This window comes from Megalobrama amblycephala, linkage group LG19 (assembly GCF_018812025.1).
Source record: "Megalobrama amblycephala isolate DHTTF-2021 linkage group LG19, ASM1881202v1, whole genome shotgun sequence".
Taxonomy (NCBI): Eukaryota; Metazoa; Chordata; class Actinopteri; order Cypriniformes; family Xenocyprididae; genus Megalobrama; species Megalobrama amblycephala.
In genome coordinates this window covers 28390746-28418730 of record NC_063062.1, presented here as the reverse complement: position 1 = coordinate 28418730, position 27985 = coordinate 28390746, and the positions used below count along the sequence as shown (strand labels likewise).

At 38.7% G+C, this 27985-nt stretch overlaps 2 protein-coding genes across 2 annotated transcripts in view; one reads left to right on the top strand and one right to left on the bottom strand.

The window, feature by feature from the left end:
• The window catches only part of sema6dl (sema domain, transmembrane domain (TM), and cytoplasmic domain, (semaphorin) 6D, like), a 144761-nt gene that overhangs the window by 1970 nt on the left and 114806 nt on the right, over positions 1-27985 (top strand). The window lies entirely within an intron of this gene.
• LOC125253928 lies at positions 1-27985 on the bottom strand. Its single transcript, XM_048168185.1, has 3 exons — positions 27481-27985; positions 230-294; positions 1-135 (listed from the first exon to the last, which is right to left on the bottom strand). The coding sequence occupies exons 1-3, from the start codon at positions 27983-27985 to the stop codon at positions 1-3; spliced, it is 705 nt and encodes a 234-aa protein (XP_048024142.1).

Below are 27985 nucleotides of genomic sequence, written 5' to 3'. Positions count from 1 at the left end.
TCAGAGAGCCACCGACAGGTTCGGACTAATTTGGGTCACTGTAAGCCAATATGAAAGAGGCACGTCAGTATCTACAGAGGATGAGTGAATCAGCAAGTCCAGAATGATCCAGCTTGGGTCCCTAGACTCCCCCAGCTGAGGGAAATATAAAGCAGGAACACGTTCAAAGGAAGTCAATGTTTATTCCCTTGGTATCTCTCTCTTTCTCTATCTCGCTCTATTTCTTTACCTCTCCGCCATTGTTGCGAGCATGTGCGGATTTGTGGAACATATACATCTTTTTCCCATTTTTCCCTGTGCCAATTTTAAGCCACAACCTAAGGAACAAAATAGTCATATTTGCACTCTCTCAAAGAAGGGAGTTTTATTTATGCAGAAATTGCAATTCATCTACAATGCAAATGCACAGCAAAGATAAAAAGATGACTGTTTACTTGTGTGTGGAAGGTAAAGATCCTGACCCACTCAAAGTTTGGCTGTTGTCGGTTCTGAGCGATTAGCATACCCAATCGCTCGCGGCCGTATATGGGTTTTTCTGTAGGTTCTAATGCCTACACGCTTTCTCTGAACAAAAGGGAAGCTTCCTGCCTTTTTCACCCTGCCGTATCCTCTTCATCTCTCTCTTTCACAGCTTGTTTTGTTTGTCTGCAGGGACTTGCGTGTATGTCTTCCAGATTCACACTTTCTAATGTTTTGTTTGCCCCCTTATGTATAATTTCTCTTGGTAGAGGTGGGTTGATTCACCTCTCCGCCCTAGGCAAGTGCCCTTTTTCTTTTTGAATGCCAAATATCTCCTCACCCACCCCCAAACTAAGCCTATGCCAACCCCACACTTCCTCCTAAAACCCGCCCTAAGGTACAAGGGTGTTTTAATAAGTAAGGAAAGGAGACCATTGCATCATACCTAGTCTTGCGAAACTAGACTTTAGAAAATCGGCATAAATCTGGCCCACTTCACAGCTTATCGGGCTGCCCCCAACTAAAGATTTTTCTAGTCAACTAGTAGTTGTTCATTGAAGCCATTAGTTGCCTATGATGAGTGGACTGATTAAAGGATCTGTCTTTCCAGAGTGCTTTGGATCTGTGTTTGGGTTCCTGTTTTCACTTGAGCTTGACCTCTCTCCAGCACCAGTTTTTGTGCCGTTGTTATGTTTGTTTGTTAGTTTATTATGTATTCTTACTTTAAATAAATGTGTGTTTTGAGTTAACTTGAGTTGAGCGTGGCCTCCCCATTTTTGTTACGCTGCCCTGAGCTAAGTAGTATGTAACAATATTAATTTAATTACTTAAGTATATACTGGGGGTGGAATATATGGCCTATTCCATGCTCAAGTGCACACATAAATCTGGCCGCAAAGCACTGGCAAAAGTAATGATTATGAATGTGTCGGAAAAAATAGCAAGTAGACATTTTAATTATTAATAAACTACTGTTTTCTGAGTCAGTGTCAGCTGCAAAGATGAATTTGACAATGTTGACTCGCAATCTCCACAGTATAATGGACGCACCTTTTAGAGAGAAATGCAACTTTCATATGGTGTATATAATCAAAGATAATTTTTTTCGATTTAAATTGGTTAGTTTAAAAGTAGACACTTCAAGCTTTCTATAGATATATTTTTCATGTCTGTAAGGCAAGTAGCCTATACACAGAGTTTCAGTTAATTTTCGTGACGCACTCCAGTTCAAGGAGACCGAGTCAGCAGAAAGCACATTCTGTGTGTTTTCTATATTTTACAAAAGCCGTTTTGTTGTTATTGTGAGTTTACACAATAAAAAGACCCTTTACAGTTTCAAATGATGTATTATGTTATCTCTATGACCAAAAATAAATTATTTTAAGTTGTTTCCCTTTTATCAGGAAAAAAGGCAAGTGATCATGCCGGCCCCTCTGTTATGCAGTAAGCGCACTATACTTTAGCTTCCACATTACGCAAATACACTTGGATATGCACATAATAGTACAGCACACTTATCTAGGTTAAAGGGTTAGTTCATCCAAAAATGAAAATTCTGTCATTTATTACTTACTCATGTTGTTCCACACCTGTAAGACCTTCGTTAATTTTCGGAACACAAATTAAGATATTTTAGTTGAAATCCGATGACTCAGTGAGGCCTGCATAGGGAGCAATGACATTTCCTCTCTCAAGATCCATAAAGGTACTAAAACATATCTAAATCAGTTCGTGTGAGTACAGTGGTTCAATATTAATATTATAAAGCGACGATTTTTGGTGTGCCAAAAAAAACTAAATTACGACTTATTTAGTGTTCATTATTATTTAGATTTCAAAATAATGCTTCAGGAAGCATCGGAGCATAATGAATCAGAGTGTCGAATCAGCTGTTCGGAGCGCCAAAGTCACGTGATTTCAGCTGTTGGCAGTCTGACACGTAATCTGAATCATGATTCGACACACTGATTCATAACGCTCCGAAGCTTCCTGAAGCAGTGTTTTGAAATCGGTCATCATTAAATAAGTCATTATTTTGTTTTTTTTGGCACACCAAAAATATTCTTGTCACTTTATAATATTAATATTGAACCACTGTACTCACATAAACCAATTTAAATATGTTTTTAGTACATTAATGGATCCTGAGAGAGGAAGTGTCATTGCTCCCTATGCAGGCCTCACTGAGTCATCGGATTTCAACTAAAATATCTTAATTTGTGTTCTGAAGATTTTTTGGGTGAACTAACCCTTTAACGTTAGAGAGAGCGGCCATGTAAACTTGTTACTTCTTACATGTTTCAAATTATAAGCCATGTTTGTGGTCGATGGATGGTAGGCAAATGTTTGGATTTCCTGTCCGACATAATATAATTACCACAAGGACCCGCCATTAACGATCTGTCCCTCATGGACTGCGTGACTTCGCCACTTCCTGTATTTGTTTTTTTTTTTTCAGCGACTAATCGACTAATAAAATTTTTGGTTGACTAAGGGCCCGTCCACACGGAGACGCGTTTTTGTGAACATGCACAAATTTTGTCCAGACGGATCCGGCAATTTCCGAAGGTGAAACCACTATTTTTTGAAACCGGGACCTACAGTGGATAAATCTGAAAACGGCGTCTTTGTGTTTTCGTGTGGACAGCCTATCTGTATATTTTGTGAAACGATGATGTCATCACCCCACGTGTCGACCCTAGTCAGACGCTGATAACAGCACAAAACAGCTACAACAACAATAGCAGACTCTAGATGCTTGTGTTCGTGCTGCAGAAGCTACTTAGTCAAAATAAACTGTTATTTCTAAACTTTACTATAGTTTATATACAACGTGCAAGGTTTATCCGCATGCTCCAAGTCTTATTCGCTGTTTTAAGTGTATCTCTGTGGCAGAATTACAGCGCCACATACTGGTCTGGCATGTATACTACATCGTTTTGAGTCCTTTCAAGGGTTTAGTGTGGATGCAGATATTTCATGAGACAAGGAAAAAAAAGATCGGATAGGGTAAGCTCTGGCTTTGTGTGGACGTAGCCTAAGCCTCTTCTTTTCAACTATTAGGGGGCAGTCTTCGTAGCTTAGTCTATAATACCTGGAGAAAGTTGTCCATTCACATTCCCAAGTTGGGAATGGTTGTCCTGGAAGTATGTAGGCTAATTTTAAATCTGCCATCTTAGCTAATGGGAATCCTAGAAGTTTTTGAGTCAATCAGCTGATCCATAAAGGCCATGTGATTAATCCAGAAGTCTTCAATTATGCTCCCTGAGCCCACTGCCTTGCAAATTTACTTCCAACCTGCTTCAACACATGTTTGTGAATTTCAGGTGACCATGAAGAACTTGATTAGCCCGTTCAGGAGTGTTTGATTAAGGATGAAGCTAACTCGACAGAAGTGTGTCTCCAGGAGCAGGGTTGAAGATCTCTGGACTAATCACTGCAAGAATCTTTGCTATCCTGCAGGTGTGACAGCAGAAATGTCTGAAGTCTAAAACCGGGCACTGGAAAAGTTGAAGAACGAAGGCTTTTGGAATCAGAAGGTGTAGCTATGGCTTCTACCAGACCAGTGCCAATCAGCCAAACCCTGACCCCTAGATTCTGGCTTAAGATCACCCAGTTAGACAGGATGAAGCTGTCTGAACAACATGTAATGGAACCACCAAAAGATAGCTTTGTTATTTTTGCTGTTTAGGAATGTGTCTGAAATTGATGATATGAGCTTGTCTTCATTTCAAGCACAGAATGATTAATTCTGCTTTTTACTGCAGAACTATTAGCACATGCAGAGGTTTTTATCAGCATAAAGTCTAGTCCACTTTGCATATTTTACGCCAAGAACAATCCAGTCAGACAGGAAGAGATCATATGACTGGCATGTAAAGAGAATGACCAGTTTATTTTAGTTTATTTTGTTCTCTGAATTTGAAATGGATGATACAGGTCATCCTTGTTTTATAGCCAACATGATTTATTCTGCTTTTTACTGCAAAGCTATTAGTACACGTGAATGGTCTCTGATTAACCAACCTCTTAATCACACTGTTTACCTAAGCACCTTTTTTAGGGGCAGCTTTATGTCTCTCTCCCTCTCTCTGTCAGTTTTTTCCTCAATCCATCTCTGCCACTAACCCAATCTCATTAATGATCGATCGATATAGGTCGGCTATGTTCTATGGCTGGAGTCTGAAGTGGTTATAAGCCGTGGTTCTCTGGATGGGGCTGATGTGGAGAACCGTGCTCTCTCTGGTGGAGGCTGCAGTAATTAGCTACTCAATGTTATGGCACTACATCAATCAGAACCTCTTTTCATCCCGCCAGTACCATGATTGGACCGTTTGTTCTAGCTCTCGTGGGCCAGTGTTCAGACACTGTGGCTGTTTTCTCTGTACCTCTAGAGCAGAGCTGATAACAGGTCTTGTATGTGACTGAAGCTCTCAGTGGATGCAACTGATTTACATGTTTTTTAGCAAGAGAGTTTCAATAATAAGGTAAAAAGAACATGGCACCAATCCTGACATGATGTTTGTTAGATCCACACATCTTCACACTCTGACTGTGTGTCAAGGTTAATAAGTCTCTCTGACTTATGAGTGAATCTGACTTCATACCAACAGACAAAATTCTGGATCTGCGAATCTACTTAATCTAAACTGGCAGGATATCAGAGGTCTTGATCTCATAGAAGAATCACAAAAGGTAAGATATTTGAGTCAGTACAAGATCATAATATTCAATTTTACTTTTTCCTCGCTGTTTTCCCCTCAGTTCTTGTTCTCTTGCTCTCATCAGTGGGTGTGATTTAATGAGATTAGCTTTGTTAGTGCAGGTGTAGAACATGCTTTAGGCAGAGATGGGAATAGAACAGACAAATGCATTTTGATACCAAAACATTTTAAATAATTCAGTCATGATGTTGAGTTTCATAATAAAAAAAAATACAGATACAGAGTTTTCCTGTGTTCTTGTCAGTTCTGATTTTTGCTCTGCTGATAGGAGTTCATCATCCTTGATGTTCAACAAAACATGAAAGAGAAACACATATGTCTGCTATTCTGTTGTGTTTCTAAGAGCCCTAAATGCCAGGATGTTCCATCAGATTTGTAGCTTTAGAAATGACTTTGAGACTGCTCAGATGTGCTGGATCAAAATGGACCACACGCAGTTCACAGGCCATGAAAACCTGATGGTGTGGAACAGAGTAGGCAGGACGGTCATTTCAACTGCTAGATGAACGGCCAATCTAAGAGGCAACTTTAGCATTATACTCCTCAGGGCCATAATAAAATTCACCTTATTTACTGCCACAAAGTGGGTCTAAGTGTGTGTGTGTGAGAGTGTGTGTGTGAGAGAGAGTATGTGCATGGGTGAATGTTCAGCCTCAACTGCATTTGTGAGGCAAACAAATCTTGACAGCAAAACAGAATTAGCCTACAATACAACAGTATTAGCCAACAGCTCCTCAGAATTACCTCAAAACACAAGAGAATTACCCCACAACACAATGGAATTAACCTACAATATAACTGCATATTTTCAGCTAAATTCAATTTTAAGTTCAATGAAAAATGGTGTATCACCTCATCATGCTGTAAGGAAACAGTTGCTAATAGTGTCAAATTATTCTGTAGGGCATGAAATATGTAGTTTACTTTACAATGGAAAAAGGTTTTTCAACTCATATTTTAATATTCTGTATCTTGACAAATAAAATCATATCGTAGAAACCGAAAAAAGTAAAATATATGCAGTAAAAGAGGTTGAGCCAAAGTCACTTTCAATCAACTCAGCTCATTCTAAAGCCATCTTGGTAACACCCCGGGCAGCCTTTTTTTCTAGTCATGCAAGTACAGCTTATCTACTTCAATTAGGGCACAGACAAATCTCCAGTGTTTTTCAAGCTTATGTTTTAATATCATTTCACCAACAGCCAGGGAAAAATCAATTTCTTTAGCTTAACAGGCTCAAAAAACATATGTTTTTCTTGGTCAAGATAACAAAGTTACGTCCTAGACCAGAGTAAAAGACCAAATGATACCTTTCCCTTTGATTGGCTCTTGTAATGTTTGACTTTTTTTTTTTTTTATCTGGGACTTGCTTTCTATAGACCTTATGTAGCCCCACCCCTTTTCAGCACTGCACTCGTCTTTTGTCTTCCAGTTTGTATTTCCACAATGATCTTACATACTTATGAATGAACAGCTCGTTTTAAATGTACTGACATTTCTTAAGACATTTGCTTTAAACATTACAATGCTTACAATAACTTTCATGAACTCTGCAACAAGTAAATCCACTTCACCAGCTTATTATTCTTTGACAGCGATACCATGTACAGAGCTACCGCAAAAACAGAAGTTCAAAGACAATATTATAAAGATGGTGGCGCGCTTGTTTCTCTGTCACACAAGGTCTATAGAACACATAATTTTGTTCAATGCATAGTTTGACTCATCTCATCATGTGCTTGTTGTACATAATTATCATTATGAAATGAAGAAAATCATTTAATAAACTGAAAACTGAGGTGTACATCTACATGTCAAGGTGAAGTGTTTAGTTAATGCACTACTAGGGGCACCAAACGTAATTCCTGTCAGCCATTGCTCAACAAACAGGCAGTCTTAAAGGCTGCATCCTTCGAAGGACTTGGATTTCAAAGGCTGCAAAGGAGGTCATACTGAGCAACAGTGTTACCAACTGCTTTTAACTGAAAGTAGCTAAAACTGGTAGCCAAATGTCACTAGATGACATCATAATGGCAAATTCACTGATCTATATAAGTATGAATCTAGTCTATAATCTAGATAAGGTTTGTCCAAGAAGTTGCTAGATTTGTCCCTAAACTTTTGAAAAAAGTCTCAAAAGGGGTGGGGAAGTCACTAAATCTAGTGACAAAATCGCTAAATTGGCAACACTGCTGAGCAGTGTTATATGGGATGGTCTATCCTATCGCCTGTGACAGGAAGTTTGTCCTGGACTTATTTTTAAAACTGGCTAAAAACAAAACGGTTCACAACCTGTCTAAATATGTTCACCTTGGTCCATTAATGTACATAATAAAGAGTAAATAAAATTGCATCTTGGTAAGATATCAGTGAACATGATATACAGTACAGTCCAAAAGTTTGGAACCACTAAGATTTTTAATGTTTTTAAAAGAAGTTTCGTCTGCTCACCAAGGCTACATTTATTTAATTAAAAATACAGTAAAAACAGTAATATTGTGAAATATTATTACAATTTAAAATAACTGTTTTCTATTTGAATATATTTCACAAAGTAATTTATTCCTGTGATGGCAAAGCTAAATTTTCAGCATCATTACTCCAGTCTTCAGTGTCACATGATCCTTCAGAAATCATTCTAATATGTTGATCTGCTGCTCAAGAAACATTTAATGTGTACAATTGTACAAAATATTTGTGTACAATATTTTTTTTCAGGATTATTTGATGAATAGAAAGTTCAAAAGAACAGTGTTTATCTGAAATCTAATCTTTTGTAACATTATAAATGTCTTTACTACCACTTTTGATTGATTTAATGCATCCTTGCTGAATAAAAGTATTAATTTCTTTAATTTCTTTTCAAAAAAATAAAAATAAAAATTCTTACTGACCCCAAACTTTTGAACGGTAGTGTATAATGCTACAGAAGCTTTGTATTTCAGATAAATGATGTTCTTTTGAACTTTCTATTCATCAAGGAATCCTGAAAAAAAAAGTACACAACTGTTTTCAACATTGAAAATAATCATAAATGTTTATTGAGCAGCAAATCAGCATATTAGAATGATTTCTGAAGGATCATGTGACACTGAAGACTGGAGTAACGATGCTGAAAATTCAGCTTTGCATCACAGGAATAAATTACTTTGTCAAATATATTTAAATAGTACACAGTTATTTTAAATTGTAATAATATTTCACAATATTACTGTTTTTTTACTGTATTTTTAATTAAATAAATGTAACCTTGGTGAGTAGACGAAACTTCTTTTAAAACATTAAAAATCTTAGTGGTTCCAAACTTTTGGACTGTACTGTGTATATATATATATATATATATATATATATACACACACTATACTGTACTGTATATATATATATATATATATATATATATATATATATATATATATATACACATTAGATTATTAGAGTGAGTAGAACCTAATACTTACATTTAAAAGTGCAATCCAGCAATTTCCCTCAAAAAATCCTGTTGTCACTGCAATAAATTCTGGGGTATGTGAGTTTACGAAGGGCCCATCTGTTGTATCCTTCGAAACGTAGAGTGGATTTTGAGGGTGCATTTGAATGAGCCTTCGAAATGGGACAGCCTTAATCACACCGTTGTGACGCAATTGGCCTTTGAATGCAACCTTCGAAGGATGTAGCCTTTGCTTTGGTACACAGCAATGCCATATGTTGAGCCAAATTTAGGACTGGAACAGGAACTGATATAGAGCAGGCTTTATCTCTTTGTCAAACAAAATAGCATTATAGCTGTATACTATTCAACGAGCAATAATTTGTAGCTGCAGGATATTGCGTTTATTAAATAATTTTAATGTGAGCTTGTGCAGTTTGTCATTTATGTCACTGAACATTGCTCTTGCATGCTATTTTATTAGCTGTAAACAAAAATATTGGATATGGGCAAATGCTTCCAAGAAAGAAAAAAAAAAAAATCTTCAAAAGAAACTCAGTGGGGGATTTGATTTACTGAGCCACATAGTACCATCTGGAGACGGGCAAGCTTTCCCCAATACAGAGTAGTTACATTACCCCACCCACTGACAAACATGCACATGCAATTTAACATGGCAGGTTTAGACAGTATAACATGTAACAATGTATCTTGATATACAGCATGTATAGCCATTTACAGGCATACACTAGAGTCAAACAGAATTTCACATACAATTAAGGAAAACTGAGAGCAAAAGAGAAATTTCTCTCACCCATAGCAATAGCAGCATGACAAACCATTTTACAGAACATAAAGAACAAAGCAGATTTCAACAACACAAAAAGCAAAGCTTTAATTAAGCATAATGTTAATTAGTGTCGGTGTGGTGGAACACTTGTTCTGTCTGATTATCAGCTAATTAATCTCCAGAGAGAACACACTGAGCTCAGAGAGACAGATTAAAATCCAGAAACCAGCATGACCAGCGGCCTGAGAAAGAGAGAGATTTCTAATAAAAAAAGGTAAAAAAATGTCTGTATGTGTAATGTTAAAAGAGCTGTGTGGCAAGCGACCAAGTATACTAAGCAAATTTCTAACAACCCAGGCAATTAGATTCCACCTCCTATATTCAGCCAATCCCATTCGGTTTCTCTCTGTGATTCCCAAATGGGGTGGAGTCCAAACCTGTCTAAGATGGAGCCTGTTTACCCTGCTAACAAGATCTAAACCCTTAGGGGCATCGACCGCTGTCTGCGAGAGTCAAGTGTGTGTGTCTTCAGTATTAGCTTTCTGCTTTACAAACATCTTCTCTAAGGGGTGAGGGGGTGAAACATCTAAAACCGGAATGCTTTGGCTTCCCATAATACCCTGTACTCTTCTGTTAGCTATACAGTAAGTGCTATTACATAACCCATTTTTGAAGACTAAATATGTCCTTTATGGATGAACATTCCATTGCAGACGTCACAAGTGTAAAACCTTAGGACAGAAACATCATTTATGCAAGTACACAAATGGATAGCCAGTGCACTGCAAGTGTGCAGACGACAACATTGTCAAAATGATTCCTGTTCACACGGATCCACGAAAACGATTAAAAACACTGTATTATGCATTCCAGGCCAGTATTTGGTGAGGGTCACTTTGTAAAGAAAAAAACTATGCACCTATAGACTAAACACAAAATACACATGCACGTGACGTCACCATTACAAATTCACATTTTTGAGAGACAATAACGGTATTGTTTTCAAAAACTTGCACTTTGAAACCCGTTTTCAAAAGTTTGCATTTTCAGGCCCCCAAAATGCCATTGTCGTGTATATGAACGGCCAAAACGCATAAAAAGTTTTCCATTTTCAGTTGAAAACGGTGTTGTTTAACAGCGCATCGATGTGTTCTCGGGTTCTAAAGGGTGTAATAAAGGGTGTCAAATCTTCGGTCCAATCAAATGCTCTCTAGAATCCGCCTCCTCCTACACTCTTACAGAGACTGAAGCCTCAGTCATTTATTTACACATTTACTAGTTTCTACATGGTGAATGGCACATAGTGCACTATATAGAGAATAGGGAACGATTCAGACAGTGTAAATATGCTTTCCATTGATGCTAATGAAGTTCGTTTTCATGTTAGTTTCACATGAACCACCGCAACGCGAGCAGCACAGTCTGCTCTGGCCCAGAGACACGAGAGCACGGAGCGGATCATATGCGCGAGTCGGCACAGACCACAAAAGGTATCAGACCCATTTGAATTCTTCACAGAATGCTGTATATAAGCGATATAAAGGTTAGAGATTAGAAGGAAACAGAGATTTTAAAGAGTCTAACGGCTCTGGCTGACCTGTGACATATACGAAACACTATTGGCTATTTAAAAAAAGGGGCAGGGCTGTTTGATATGACACCCTGTCTTCCTGTTTCAGTTGAAATTACGTCAACACATTGAATAATGCTGCATTTTCCAACACTCTTCAGTGGGCCTTTAAAGGGTTAGTTAGCCTTGTTTACTGAAATCACGTGACTTTGGCAGTTTGATACATGCACTGAACCGCTGATTTGAAACAAAAGATTCATAAGGCTTACGGATAAATCTTATGGGTGTGGAACGACATGAAGGTGAGTAATTAATGACAGAAATAATGACATTTTTGGGTGAACTAACCCTTTAAGTAGCCAGCCAACATGTTTTAAAAGCTATCATTGCTAACAAGATTCTGTCCTACGTACCTGTTGCTCTGTTACAACAGTAGTTGAAAGTAAAAAAACATATCATAAATGCAAACAGTTTTTTGAACTAATGTAGGCTACATACTCCCTTGCACCAACCAAATGGTCAATGCTTGGCTGGTTAGCATTACCCCATTATTACTCTATTAGTTCTTGCTGTCTACATGCTCTGGGGTCTAAAAGTTTAGCAATGTATTGTAATCTACACTAATTAGTATCTCTCTCTCTCTCTCTCTCTCTCTCTCTCTCTCTCTATATATATATATATATATATATATATATATATCATTTGAGTAAAAATGTGTTTTCTTTACCAAGAAAGCAGCCAGATGACAACCACTATTTTCTGTTTCAAACTTTCACATAGCATCTTTTGGTTATAAAAACATTAAAAATTCAAAGGTTTATTATAAAGAAAACGATCCCCCCCCCCTCCCCTCCCCCTCCCCTCCCCCTAAAATGCAATAAATCCATGACATTTTTTTTTTTTTTTTTTTAAAAATGCAATTAATCCATCAATATAACAGTTATTTTTCATATTTAAAAAATACACAACAAAGTATGTTGATTCACATATATGACAGCCTCTTAACTTTGTCAATACAGTAATAATCTTATATGCAGGCATATAACTAAGAATACATTCAGTCATCGCTCCCAAAATGAATTCAAAGAGTCATCTTGTTAATGTTATAAATCAATTATGTCTCTGTTTGTCATGACCGATTAAAGAGTATCTGGCGCCACAGCACGGTTAAAATAAACACATTTGTCGAGTACATTGGTATTAAAAACGGCTTTTAAAAACTGTTCATGGTTCAGTTTTGGGGACAGCCGCCATTTTTCCTCCTCTCGACTCGAGTGCCTCATCTTCTTAATCTCCTCACGTAAATGATTACATTTCCATGACTTACGTTTCTTCCCCACCGCAGAATCCACCACAGGTTCATCAATGCTGTCAAAATGATTCATTTTTCTGTTTTTGTTGATCACAAAGTACAAATCAGACAAGGGAAACTACGATGCCGGGTGTATTCAGAGCGCCGCCATTACGGTTTACAGTGCGTGGAATGGTGCGCTGTGATTGGTTGAGCGGATATATTGCATTCTGCAGAGAAGGGAGACTGGCGTTTGTCGCGTTTTGGAAAGAGGGAGAAAACATGACAGAATAACATGACTGATATCGCATAATGTGCAAAATTAATAAATGACTTTTTAATACTGACAAGATACAATACTGATTTTGGCGTAAACTCTATATATATATATATATATATATATATATATATATATATATATATATATATATATATATATATTCCCTGTTTGCTGTCTATGCAGTCACAGATCAGAATAGTTACCCAGTGAAGGTTTTGGGACTGTGCACGTCCCTATTTGAGCCATCAGCCAATCAGCTTTATCATGACATAATTTTCCTGCAGTTCCAGAGTGATTAGTCACATGGCAGATATAAAATCGTGTACTTCCGGAGGTGCCATTGAGATTAATGAGAATGCTAACAGATATGTATGTCAGACCTCCTGGTGGCAATGCTGAGAATATAACGTGTATTCGTGTTGTGTTATGAATTGCCTTTTGTCATATTTCAAAACACGGCAATGCGTGAAATTGAGCTTGATGCTCCTGTGTTCATGTACTTGTGTGGAGTTTGTTTTTGAGCCTTGATGTGACATATACTGTACATATGTACAACTCATCCTCAACAAGAGAGCAGAGAGAAAAATATGGGAAAAATAGTAAAAAAAAAAAAAAGGATTATGTGGGGTTAGTAATTGTGTTGACCTTCAGTTGGTATTTTGTATCCAACATTGACAGCTCCATCAGAAAGCAACAGTAAACTGCCCACTGGCACAGTGCAGCAACTGTCTGGCCACTTTAATTCAGCACATTTCTAATGCAAATTGAAGTCAGTGTAGACACCATTTGTCCATTGGAGGCTCAACACCTCCATCTCCAATTTATGTAAACAGTTTTCGTCCTTACAACCCCTCCTCTGCCATCCACACTCGGTGCTTGAGAACTTCATAGACCATTCTGAAAACAAAGTGGCCATCATTTTCAACTCCAACGCCTCTGACAGTGTCCATCACCTGGTCCCATCTCCCACTCTTCTGCTAACTAGGTTCTTATTGCCTGCTCTTCTGCCATCCTTGTCTGGGATGAGCAAATACTCTAGTTTCTCGTCAAAAATTGTGCAACCACCTATTATGTCCCTTTTAACAAGATGTTATATAAGTCTTAGGTGTCCCCAAAATGTGTCTTTGAAGTTTCAGCTCAAAATACCCCACAGATCAATTATTATACCATGCCCAAAATTAAAATACCATTTTTGGGTGGAAGCTAAAAACCACTATCCTTGTGTGTGTGTCTTTAAATGCGAATGACCTGCTGCTCCCCACCCCTGCATTTTTAGAACACCATTTCCTGGATGAGATGCTGTAAAGATGCTTTTCTGTGCTCATTGATAAAGCCAACAACAGAACATTTAGTTTTTTTTTTTATCACGTAGCTGAGACATTCTTGTGTTTTCACTAGCTGCTCTAGCAATAAGATAACATTGCAGACTGTGTACAGCTCACTCAGGTGAGGATCTAAGCTAATAGGGCAGATTCCGTCACCAGATGATACCAATCCCGACCATTCAAGCTTTATGTAATATGTCAGCTCTGTGTTTACTGTTAATGTTAACTCCTTACATCCTGAAGACATTTTAATGATTTCACATCTAAGTGGCATACTTAAAAGTAATGGCTTATGGAGAAAAAAAAAAAGAAAAAAAAAGATATCATCAAGGACATGGTCTTATTTGATAGAAAATAGATTTGTATCATGTTTTGAGGTTCTTCTGTTACAAGACTGCTGAGAAAAACCCAGAAAAAGTGATGTAATTTATTGATTTATTAGTTATTATTCATGCTTGACATGATTATTAGAAAGTATATATGACAGATAATAAAATCATAACATTTTGGAACCATGATAGCATTTTTATCAAAAGTCCGAAAACCTCTCCAAACAAATGGTCTGAGTATTTTAATGAACATAAGAACTTCTTATATGTGTAAATGCCACAAAGCATAAACATAATATATAATTACATAGAATAAGTAACAAGTAATAAGATCTTGATTGATGTGTGATGATCTTCAGTTGTGCACTCCTATTCTATGGCTCATGGTATATTAAGAGCAATTAATCTGACAGTCTGAGCAATTAATCCAATCCAGGCGTGTTCCAACTTGACACATCATACCTGAGATCCAGTTTCCATTGCTTGAACTCTCAAATGACGATGGAAAACAGTGACACGAGTGAATCTCGGAAGTCCTACAGCTTTAGCCAAGCAGCATGTCATGTCACTCCATGAGGATTTTCTCAAGATACGTTGTGTGTGGGCTTGTTTGAAACAAGATGACCTGCATTAAATAAATATGTGCGATTATGGTTTACTAATGTTTTTCCAAGTTACAAAGCATAATGTGGCATAAAATTCATGTGTATCGGTGGAGACTTTTTGCAGTTTCACGTCAATAAATTGCGTTTGGTTCGTGAGATCAGCCTGGTGACTAACGATCGAGTCATATAATGTGATTAATGATCTGTGGTCAACCGATCTGAGCATCCCTAGTTCAAACACCATGTAAAAGTACATTTTGCACAATAGGTCCCATTTAAAGGTGCTAAAGAGGATGTTTTGTTTTATACATTTTTGCAATATTACTTGAAACTGTCTTTACTAACTGATAAAAGACTATTTATTAGGTGTACTGAAAGTAATAATATTAATATACATCATCTGTGCACGAGGTAGGGCCTTAAAAACATCAGCCAATCGTTTACGTGATCATCGCGTAAACGATTGGCCCTCTGGCTTGTCAATCACTGCCGTGACGTTCCTTGTGAGAGACGTGCACAGATTGGCACTCTGGCTTGTCAATCACTGCCATGACGATCCATGTGAGAGACGAGCGCGGCTGCGCTCTCCAGTAACTTTCCACATTCCACAGGCGCTGCATGTAATGTTTTTGTCAGGAGACAGGAATAACAACTGCAGATTATGAGTTACCTGCGGTGAGTCCGACATAATGAATCCAAAAAACACGACACAGCGAATGCCGGTGGTAAACACTCGTGTTTCAATACTCGTGCACGAGTTTTGGGAGGCGTTCCTTTGAAACTCAGTAACAGTCTTTGGATTCTCAGTTGACGAAAAAATCCTCTCTATCACCTTTAAGGTCAGTCCAGATCCCCAAAGACCCTCTTGGGATGATTCTAAAGGCCTCAATAGGGGGCCCAGCAAAAACCCAGACTTTTTTTCCATTTTATTTTTTATTTAAATGGCCACTTTGGTCAAGTAAGCTACAATGAAGACTTGATGATTAGAGATTTTTGAATACAGGGGTATCCAAACCTACTCATGGAGGGCTACCTTGTTGCAGACTTCAGTTCACTCATTGCTCCAAATTACCTGCCCTTTATTTACAAGTGATCCTAAAAACCTTGATTAGTTGTTTGGAGCTAAATTCTGAAGGATGGTAGCCCTCCATGAACAAGGTTGGCTACTGTTGATGCAATATATGGGCTCCCCCTTAAAGGGATAGTTCACCCAAAAATGAAAATTTGATGTTTATCTGCTTACCCCCAGCGCATCCAAGATGTAGGTGACTTTGTTTCTTCAGTAGAACACAAATGATGATTTTTAACTCCAACCGTTGCCGTCTGTCAGACAAATAATGCTAGTGGATGGGAACTTCTACTATAAGAGTAAATAAAACTTGCATAGACAAGTCCAAATTAAACCCTGCAGATCGTGACGACACATTGATGTCCTAAGACACGAAACGATCAGTTTGTGCGATAAACCGAACAGTATTTATATATTTTTTTAACTCTAATACACCACTATGTCCAACCGCGTTCAGCATTCGCTTAGTGATGTCTGATCGCGCTCTGACAGTGGCAGTGAAGCCTCGCGCATATACTTCAGTGAGAGCGAGACATCACTGCCGCTGTCAGAGCGCGATCAGACCTTACTAACGAGTGCTGCACACGGTTGGACATAGTGGTGTATTAGAGTTAAAAAATGATATAAATACTGTTCTGTTTCTCGCACAGACCGGTCGTTTCGTGTCTAAGGACATCAATGTGTCGTCACGATCCGCAGGGTTTAATTTGGACTTGTCTATGCAAGTTTTATTTACTCTTATAGTAGAAGTTCCCATCCACTAGCATTATTTGACTTACAGACGGCAACGGTTGGAGTTAAAAATCATCATTTGTGTTCTACTGAAGAAACAAAGTCACCTACATCTTGGATGCGCTGGGGGTAAGCAGATAAACATCAAATTTTCATTTTTGGGTGAACTATCCCTTTAAGACCTCCTGAAGTGGTTTATCCCAAAACCTAGCACTTCACACTCGCCACACTCCATCAAGTTGTTGACAACAAATAGTCAGTGGCGGCTCATCAGGGGAGGCAAGGGAGGCATAGTTATTCATTTTTCATTCAATTTCTAATAATGTGAATGTCTTGTTTGTAATTTCACCATTTTAACACATAAAATATACTGAAGTTGGAACCACCACTGCTCTTCCCTGAACGTTTCGAATCTGCCGTTCGGAAAACCGTGACAAGGCAAGTCTGAGGGGACAGAGAAAGGGAGGGGGAGGGAAATCCATAGCCAGAGCCCTTTGCCTCTGCTGGTAAAAAAAAAAAAAAAAAAAAAAAAAAAATAGCCAATCACCATTGAGTATTTCACTTTCAGCAGTTAGTGTTAAGAAAAAATACATTGCAGAAGAAGCTAGCCTCCCTTGGTATATCAACCAATCATCACAGACATGTAAATTATGTGATATTAGCATTGAACTGCTCCCAGCAACTACCTTAATTATGGAGAGTAGAGATATTAAATCACCAACAAATTTACCAAGATACCATTTGAGCAGCAGCTACAAATTAAAAATGAAGGAAGACCCCACACCGAAGTTGCACATAGGCTACACAGCAATCAGCTTCACTAAACGGCTGAACATGCTCTTTTAACACAGACATTTAAAAGGGCAGAAGGATGGATTTTTTTCTTCAAGTGACAGGCTAGGTGAGTGAAATTATATCTATATTGTCTTGCTGTATATGTGTCATTTTCTTTTACATTTTATGTTTAAAAGTGACCTAAAAAGCCATTTTAAAGCAGAAAACTCGGGAGGGGATCCCCAGACGGATACAATAGTGTGCCTCCTCTATTTTAAACTCCATGAGCCGTCAATGGAAATAGTGCAGCCAGGATCAGGGTGTCAGCATAAGTTGCAGCAGGGATGAAATAGCTGGATTTAGTCACAGCAGTAAGTAAATAAGTAACATACTTGAAACACAATACTCAGGAGTATACTGGAACTTAATGTCAAACACTGGAATAGAACAACCAACAATATAAAGATGAGAACGGACCAAGAACTGAACAAACACAGGGTCTAAATAGACAAGCTGACTAATTGATGAAATTAACAACTGGTACAAATCCAAACCAAATCATTGAGAAAACATAGAAACTAACTCAGGAAAACCCTCGTGCAAAACCCTCCTAAAACAAACACAAGAACAGATCACGGATAAGGATTAGGCCTTAGTTCAATTAGGATATGTAAGTATCTTTTATAAACGTACACTTGAAAAAACATTACAGGTGTGCATCTTAAGACAAAACAATGGTAGTGACATATTTTACAATATGTCAGTACAAGTTGCTTTCAGTTAAAACAGCTCAAACATGCATTTTAGTCTAGGACTAGCATAAGCCTTGTCTGTGAAACCGGGGGTTAGAGTTTCAAATTGATTTAAATTGTTCTCTCAATACCTTCATCCCTGTATCAGCCCTTCCAGACACTCTGATCCATATTTTCTTGTCTGCTAGCTAGCCCAGATCTCATACTTCTCCAGGTCAAGATATCTGAACTGCCAAAACGCCAACTTTAAAATGAAGCCTCACTTTAATATTCACCTACTCTAGATTACTCACCTCACACAGGGATTATTGTCTTTTTATAGCGGTATTTCAATCAGAAAAATTGTTTGACCCATATGCAATGTCCTAATAACCATGTTAGTATATTTGAGATTTAGAGAAAATGAATGCATGTCTTCAGCTCTGGTATATTTATAGACTGGCGGGCGTAAGTGTTTTTGGGCATGTCCGGAAGGAGGGTGCAGGGTCGGGATGTGGTTGCGTGGCACAGCTAGTTTTGGCGTCTCGAAGCCAAAGACAAAAATATACACACAAATCCACACCCAAGAGGACTAACCTGAACAAACATCTATAGTTATTCACTCTAGCACTCTCATCAGACAAGCAGATTTGAAAAAGCAAATAAATAAATTCAGAGAGTATTTACCCACATTTCTTCAGGGGACACAAGCAGCTCGCTTAAGCAAAGGTTACACCATTCTTCTGCAGGAACATTCTGCCGCTGAGGATATATTTGGGAAGTGAAATATTGAACTAATATGAAGTTTTGTTTGTTTCTATGTCTTATGAGTTGGAGTCATGCTTCACAAGTGTCATTTTGGTTTCTGAGAGGAGCCGGTCAGAATACTGAGAGGCCAGGTCAGGTTAAGTCAGATCAGCATGATGAAGCATATCCTCAGGGTCAAACTTCACACATAATCACATACTAATCTACTAAATCTACAACTGGTATATAACAGTGTGTGTGTGTGTGTGTGTGTGTGTGTGTGTGTGTGTGTGCGGAAGCTAGATATTTTACTTCATAACTTGTTTAAATATGGATATTTTTTACACAAATGCATCATCCTTTATTAATCCCCTGGAGCACACGTTTATGATGGATAGATGTGGATAGAAGCACTTTCTTTAGCTCATACTCATTGGCCCAGTTCACTGCCATTATAAAGATTGGATACCTCAGGATATTTATTAATATTTCTCTGATTATGTTCATCAGAAAGAAGAAAGTCATATACACGTAGGATGGCATGAGGGTGAGTAAAGCTTGGGCTAATTTTCATTTGAAAGTGAATTAATCCTTTAATTGTTATATTGTTTAAAATTGTATACCTCCTTTCATATAAGTAGCAGACCTGTAAATTTGGAATAGTACAGTATCCTTTCAATCACAGCTGATTTTCATTGACAGATACAACCTGAAATAGCTTGAAATGATGACACAGTGATACAGAGATAGCCTCTGTGTCAGTTCTTCAAGGGATGTGGGACAGATGTCAGCACACACATATTAGGTCTATCAGGTGTGATACAAATATGTGTGACTCTAGACTTTAATTCTAGGTAATTACTGTATTTGCTGCAAATCCTCCTGACCTGGACTAACACTGATGCTCAGCTGACCCACACACGGGCTACAGTGTGCCCTGTTATCCAGAGGAGATGACAGCGGCTATAATTACATTAGTGCAGTAAGTACAACTAATCACCTCCATAGTACTCAAGCTGCCTGGAGGATGCAGCAGCCAGACTGTGTATGTGTGAGCCTCACTCTCACAGTTATGTTCTCCCTAACTGCCTGTCACAAACCATTAAGGCTGACTGACCACATACTTGACTGCAGGACCATATGTACAGGTAAACTTACATAAATGCAGACACCCACACAGATGGTTAAAACCACCCAGCAAAGTCATTTCAGACCAACACTGAGTGCATATCCCAATATTCAGTATTCAAAGGTTTAAACCTGTATGACCTTTTTTTCCATACAATGAAAGCAAATTGGGAACAGTGGTTGTCAAGCTCATAAAAGGACAAATAATGCATCATCGTGATCATTTAATACAATCAAACACCATACAATAGCTTTATGTGAGAAAGCAATAGAAATTTAAATGTAACGGCTGAAGAAACACAGAGTCAGAGCCAAATTGAAGTTCAAACATACTGGCAGTTTCATCTCCCGATCTTCCACTGGTCTGTCAAACAGATATTTCCGCCCCAAACTCATTCCACTTTTCGAGTTGATGTGTTAAGCCATTTATACATAGCCACAGTGTTTATAATATTCAGGATATCATCCTACAAATGGGTTAGTTATAGGGGGTCTTCACACTGGGCATGTTTGCTGTGGTCTGAGCGCAATTGTTCCCGATGCCCCTTTGCAGTGTTGGTCTGGTTTCACACTCAATTTACTACTGTATATTACTGCAATACCGAAGGCTGCAGTTTCAGGAACGCAGTTCTAGGACCCTAGTTTTTTGTGACAGCACCACCTAGGCAATTCTACTCCAACAGAGGAGACCTGAATTAAACCTAAAACAAACAGATGCAAAGACTAGACCCATGGAAATTATTCCAATTATACCATCGCTTTGCTTCAGAAGGCTTTTAAGCTATAAAGCTTGGATGCGTCAGGATATTTATTAATATTTCTACGATTGTGTTCGTGAGAAAGAAGAAAGTCATATACACCTAGGATGGCTTGAGGGTGAGTAAAGCTTGGGGTAACTTTCATTTGAAAGTGAACTAATCCTTTAAGTCTGTCATACACCAGACGAGAAGTCTTGTGCCATGCATACACAGAAAATATCTTGGTTTTGTGTTAAAAATAAGGTCTTTTTTTCCATCAAAACTGAATTTAAAATCATAAATATAGGGTGTCATATTAAAAAAAAAAAAAAAAAAAAAAGGTTAAATATTTCAAGAGGGTTACTAACGGTTGTGTTTAGGTTTAGGGGTTGGTTAGGACAACATATCAATTAAATTTAAACAATTAAACAACTAAACCACTCCTGAAAAATTAATAATACAATTGCATTAATAATCCAGAATAATAATCTAGAATTAAATAGTAGTGCTCTAAAATAGTATAAACTTCTAATACATAGAAAAAACAAAACAAAAAAAACAAGGGTCCTAGAAATACGGTCATGAAACTGCGGCTGGTATTGCAGGAATACCCTCCTCAACCCGGCATTTGTGTTCATTTTATGTCATCAAAACATGCACAACGCATGAAAGAAAACAGGACGTGGGTCAATGTGTAGTGTTTTTTTAATTAATTTGGTGCTATTATGTGCAGCAGAGAGAACAACACTCTCGCTTGTATCCAATATAAATCATCACTGCTGTCATCCCTTACATGTGTGTTAGTGAAGTTGTCATTTGCTAAAATGCTTGCACAGGTTACTTTACTTTCTGAACAAGTGCACACCCAAGTCCGAGTTGCTTTCACATTCATGCAAATTGAGCCAAAGTTCATACCTCCGCCTCCTACGGGTAGACTCAGGTTCGGTACCCCAGTGTGCTCCTGGGTCTGCCTGACAGCTTTCCCATTACTAATTTTTCATGCAAACCATGCCCTGTTTTAAACTAAACTGCCAGTGTTAAAGCATAGCAAGCACCCATAGTTGTCTATGCACATTAAACCACAATAGAAAAAAGTATTTAACTTAGCAAAAAATTACACTTCAGCTTTTAAGCAAACTATTCTGACTCACTGGAGTAAGTCATGGCTCAAAACTGCCCTGATGGTTTTCACAGATCAAAATTACATTTACCCTGGTCGGGGCTAATCTAACCTACTGCAGAAAAAAAGGAGTGGAAATGGCACTGAGAATCAAGAGACTCATTCAAATATAACTCATAAAGAAGATGGCAGTATTTTTGAAGACTTAAAGAGTATTAATTAAACATTTGTGTTCTTCTAAAGACTGTTTTCATCTACTTATGAAGTTGTAGAGAACTTTTGTGCTGATACTGCACTGCCAAAATGAACAGATGAATAAAGTAATCTGTTAGAAGACCTTTTAGAAATACAAGGAACTATTTAGTCCCTTCTCATCATGATTCACCAGGGCCATATTGACTACACAGCTACAGCCTCAACATTTAATATCACTGCAGCCTAAATATTAGGCTACTGGAAACTTGAATTTTTGAATATGTGACTTATTTCTACGGCCCTAACCCTAACCCTAACCCTTTATATTGCTGAAATTACAGATCAAGTCTTATGCATCAAGGCAGCAAAATGTTACTATAGGTCTTTACAAATCATGTTACCTAAGCTTACATTTTTTTTAATTTGTCTATGTTGTTTGGATTGCTCGGACAATTGGTTTTATGCTTTGCATCTAATGCAATAAAATTAAAGATACATTTTTATGTGTGACTTAAGGCAAGCTCAGACAACATGACTTTTGGCTGGATTTTGCTGTCACAGACAGATTTCCAAAGTCTGCAACAGAACCCCCTGATTACAGCCAAATTGGTGCTCCTTGCGGTCGTGATGCTCGTTAAAGGGTTAGTTCACCCAAAAATGAGAATTAATTACGCACCCTCATGTTGTTCCAAACCCAGTCTTTGGAACACAAATTAAGATATTTTTGATGAAACCCGAGGGGTTCTGAACAACACATAGGCAGCAACGTCATTGTACATTTTGAGGTCCATAAAGGTAGTAAAGACATCATTAAAGTAGTTAACGACAGTGGTTCAACATTAAAGGGATAGTTCACCCAAAAATTAAAATTTGATGTTTATCTGCTTACCCCCAGGGCATCCAAGATGTAGGTGACTTTGTCTCTTCAACAGAACACAAATGAAGATTTTTAACTCCAACCATTGCCGTCTGTCAGCCGTATAATGTGGGTCAATGGGAACTTCTTTTATAAGAGTAAATAAAACTTGCTTAGACAAATCCAAATTAAACCCTGCGGCTCATGACGACACATTGATGTCCTAAGACACGAAACGATCAGTTTGTGTGAGAAACCGAACCAACTGCGTTCAGCATTCGCTTAGTGAGGTCTGATCGCGCTCTGACAACGGAAGTGATGTCTAGCACTCATTGAAGTATAAGCGCAAGACATCACTTCTGTTGTCAGAGCGCGATCAGACCTCATAAGCGAATGCTGAACGCAGTTGGACATGGTGTTTTAGAGGTAAAAAATGATATAAATACTGTTCTGTTTCTCACACAAACCGATCGTTTCGTGTCTTAGGACATCAATGTGTCGTCACAAGCCGCAGGGTTTAATTTGGATTTGTCTAAGCAAGTTTATACGGCTGAAATCATCATTTGTGTTCTACTGAAGAAACAAAGTCACCTACATCTTGGATGCCCTGGGGGTAAGCAGATAAACATCAAATTTTCATTTTTGGGTGAACTATCCCTTTAATGTTATGAAGCGACAAGAATACTTTAGTGCTCAAAAACAAAACAAAAATTATGATTTTATTCAACAATTTCTTCTCTCCCATGTCAGTCTTCTACGCAGTTGACGTAGTGAACGCAGTGCAATGTACAGTGTCTGCCAATAATGACATAAACACGGAAGCACTGCACTGCGTTCACTAAGTCAACTGCGTAGGAGACTGACATGGGAGAGAAGAAATTGTTGAATAAAGTCGTTATTTTTGTTCTGTTTTGTTTCGCACAAAAAGTATTCTCATCGATTCATAAAATTAAGTTCAAACCACTGTAGTTACGTGGACTATTTTAACAATGTCTTTAGTATCTTTCTGGGCCTTGACAATGGTAGTTAAATTGCTGTTTCGAAGATGAACAAAGGTCTTACGGGCTTGGAACGACATGAGGGTGAGTAAATAATGACAGAATTTAAATTTTTTGGGTAAACTAACCCTTTAACGAGCATCGGCGAGCACAACGAGCACCGATTTGGCTGTGATCAGGGGTTTTGTTGTTTTTGGGTGAACTAACCCTTTAAGTATGAGAAGGTCAGTGACATGATCTGAGCCTGTCTCGATCAGTCACAGATGCTGGAATATTTTCAAGCCTGTTTGATATTATCGCCACATGATCTTGTAGTGTGTGCAATGCGACAACAAGGTGGAACTAATCCAGCCAATCATAGTGCAGATGGTATAAACAGAAAAATCTTGTAATCACTTGTGTGAATTTCTCATGTGAGCCTTTTTTTTTTTGTACTTTTGGCCTCTTGAACAAATGTCTAGTCTGTGCACCTCGTCAGCGTTGTGTTGTGTATGCATGCTGCTATGACAAGATGACGAAAGATGAGCACCACAGCAATTCAGGTAGTCTTACAGTCCTGTTGTGTGAGCTTACCCTTAATTGTCCAAGTGTATTCAAGTACATTGAAGCCATATAGCCCCATTATGAATAATTTGATGACTTGTGTGGTGGATGCACACATCTGGCATTGCATTTGTGATAATAGCGGATGTGTAAAGTTGATATTCATCATATAGTTTCAATATAAAACTCAGATTCATTGACCTTCAGCAGCGCAATGGTGCTTTTCATCAGATTCTCAAAGAAATCTAAACTGATCAATAGAGCACACTGAGCAGCCTTTTAATCTTGTGTGAAATCCATGTTTAATGAATCTCTGATTTTGATGGATCGGTATGATAGAGACGGAGATTAAATTACCTGATTTTGGATTACCGTCTAACGGAACAGAACCAATGAAATATTCAATAAACAAACAGAGGAAATCACACTAATTTTCTCCAACAAGATTTGCATTGATCAAGAGGGCATGTGGCGACTCTCTGTCTCTCTGCGACAGTGGATCTTATGATAAACACAACACTTCATATGCTGCTGGCTTTCTTATTTTTGACATGATACAAAGCACAAATATGGAGGTTAATATAAACATCAATTATTAATATCTCTATAAAATCTTCCTGGAGGAGCAAAAGGAGATGGGATTGATCAAGACTCTAATATCAACAGGGACTGCAGCACAGTGAGGAATCTTTTTTTTTTTTTTCTTCTTATTCTTCTTTCCATTTCTGAGCCTGTAATATGCTTTTATTAAACAGAAAGGCCCTTCTCCTCTGGGCTGTCTCTATTCCTGCAGGCCAGCTCATCCAATTCAGTCTTTCTCAAGCACCTTCAACAGCTCAATATGAAAGTCTTTTTCAGAGTTACACTCTAACACTGAATAAAACCATTTAGATATAACAAAACCTGATAAAAGATATAAAGAAAGAAAAGCTTCCCTTTCATAGGTTCACTCGACGCTGTGACAGTAGCTGGTGCAATGGGAACACCATCCAGGTGACCACCATCTTTGAGTCACCAGTGCCTCAAAAAGGATGTGCCTGCAACACTGAAAGTGCTTGGGCTTTCTGCATGCACAAGCGTTGTTTAAAGGGTTAACGATCTGCTCACACTGTGATAATTTCCAGATTAGAGCTCTTTACTCAAGCCTCGCCTTCTTTTTACAAAAAGGATGACAATCGGCTGTCCAACACTGCTCTAGTTCTGCAGTTGCTGAGGCGCCACATGAGCAAGGGTTCTGGGCATCCGATGTTAAGTTTGAGTCTATGTAAATTTGCACATGAGGAGCTGTGCCTGATCCAGGAAGCTCTTTCAGACATCATGGTGATGTTCTCTCCACTGCCGCTTCAGATGTGAGGAGTTCATGCAGTCAAGCAGTCAGGAAGCACATCCCTCTCTGGCTTATAAAGAAATTTTGGATATGGTTTCACATGCCATGGATAAGTTAAAGCTGGACTGGCAGGAGCCAATGGTGGTACTGCAGGCATACCAGGCTGATCTCCCCAAAAAATATGGACAAGGGTGCTGGCTTAACTCCTGAGGCAGTCAAGGAGCTTTGACAAGCAAGTGATTTAGTGCTTCATGAAACCAAACATACGATTGGCAAGGTTGGTGGCAACGGAGAGACAACTGTGGTTAAACCTCACAGATATCAGGGAAATAGATACAATTAAGGTGTATGTAGCGGTGATAGTCTTAAGCTTGTTTTTTACTCGGCGCGTCCACACGAGCACAAAGTTGACAAATGACATCATTGCTATGTGGTCGGTCATGATTTCACGTGGCGGTGTGCATCATTTTTTGTAACTTTGCACTGCTCCTCTTCCCAAGATGCTTGACTTCGAGGTGATTCTGGCCAAGCAGGTATGTCTCACCACACTGGCACTCAGTTTGCACGTCTAAATTAGATGCTTACAGTACAAAAGTACAAAATGAGCCTACGATAGCAGAAACAAAAGTTTTTTAATGAAAATATAATAGGGCCATGTTTAATAAAAATGTTCATGAAATTAAATAAAAAATATTTTCTAACTTCATTAAACATTAAGAGATAGATTGTTGTTTAATTTAGCCCTCTACTGCACACATGCTGATGGCACATGAAATATATATTACACATAATTTTTTGGTTAATTTGGGAACATATTATTGATTAAAAAAAATTAAAAAAATTGCACCCTACCATCCCCCAACCCCATAATATTTTTTCGTTGCCTCAGGGCAATGTTGTGCGACAGTGGTACAGAATCATAGAGAAAATTATCATAAAAACTTTTTAAAAAAAATTTCAAGAAATCATTAAGTAAAAAGGGAAAAACACTTGAAAGACATTGATATATTGAATTTGATACATGCATAGGTCTGTGTCATGTAGTGTGCTATGCCATATAATGTACTTCATGTAATAAGATTTCACTCCTTACGAAACTTAAAAAAGCAGTTCTTCTCTGCTTTGAAATAGTGGTGTGTTACAATTTTTTTCACATCACTTTGGGTGTTCCTGCATCTTCCCTTCTTATAATACATTATGGCCAATGTGAGTGTTACAGTAGAGACACCGGAGACAGATGTAAATGCAGTTTGGATGTTTATTTAGAAAAATCAGCAGAGCAACAGGTAAGTGCAATGATGGTAATGAAGATCTTGAGGATGAAAGAGAGGTAATACTGTCCTTGTTTGTATTGCAGATGCAGTTTGATGAAGACGTTGGAGTTGGCAGACGGGAACACTCACACACACAGGTAGGTAGAGACACGAGGAGACCAGGAGACGATGGAGACGATGGAGAGTATGGAGACAGGTAAGTGTCGTTTTGGGAGTCCTTGAGGTAAGCATACAACTAGTGTATCATGAACGAGACCGGACAATGTGTGTGTGTGAGTGTGGGGCTTAAGTAGTGAGGTGATCATGGTGATAATGAGTTGCAGGTGGCGGTGATCAGTACTCTGGTGATTGGGTGCGTGGGTAAGGGAGTGAGGTGGAACCTGACGTGTCTGTGACAGTACCCCCCCTCCCACGGCCCGCTCCTGAGGGCCGAGGACCCCGACGTCGTGGTGGTCGTCCTCGAGGTCGTGGGGCAGGTCTGTCTGGGTGGTTGGTGTGGAAAGTCTGTAACAGAGTAGGATCAAGGATATCATTCTTGGGGACCCATGAGCGTTCCTCGGGGCCATAGCCTTCCCAATCCACCAGGTATTCTAAGAGACCACCACGGCGCCGGGAGTCCAGGATCTCTCGCACCACGTAAGCAGTTCCATCGTCCAGGATGAGTGGAAGGGGGGGCTCGGCGGCTGCCACGTCAGGTTCTGTGGAAGGAAGAACAGAAGGGTGGTGAGGTTTTAATAGTGACACGTGGAAAGTGGGATGAATTCTTTTGTACTGTGCAGGGAGTTGTAGTCTGTAGGTGACGGGGTTGATCTGTCGAAGGATGGTGAACGGGCCAATGAAGCGGGGACTCAGCTTCTTGCAGGGCAGGCGCATCCTGATGTCTCTGGTGGACAGCCAGACCTTCTGCCCCGGTTGGTAGGTTGGAGCTTGGGAGCGCCGAAGGTCGGCTGTCAT

What these genes read in the sequence shown, in the direction of transcription:
- LOC125253928 (XM_048168185.1), bottom strand. Translation starts at nt 27,985, where the DNA reads ATGACAGCCGACCTTCGGCGCTCCCAAGCTCCAACCTACCAACCGGGG. An exon ending in ACGACCTCGAGGACGACCAC is followed by an intron (nt 295 to 27,480) that starts CACGACGTCGGG and finishes AAATTGGCACAG; the next exon opens with GGAAAAATGGGAAAAAGATG. An exon ending in CTCGCAACAATGGCGGAGAG is followed by an intron (nt 136 to 229) that starts GTAAAGAAATAG and finishes TATTTCCCTCAG; the next exon opens with CTGGGGGAGTCTAGGGACCC.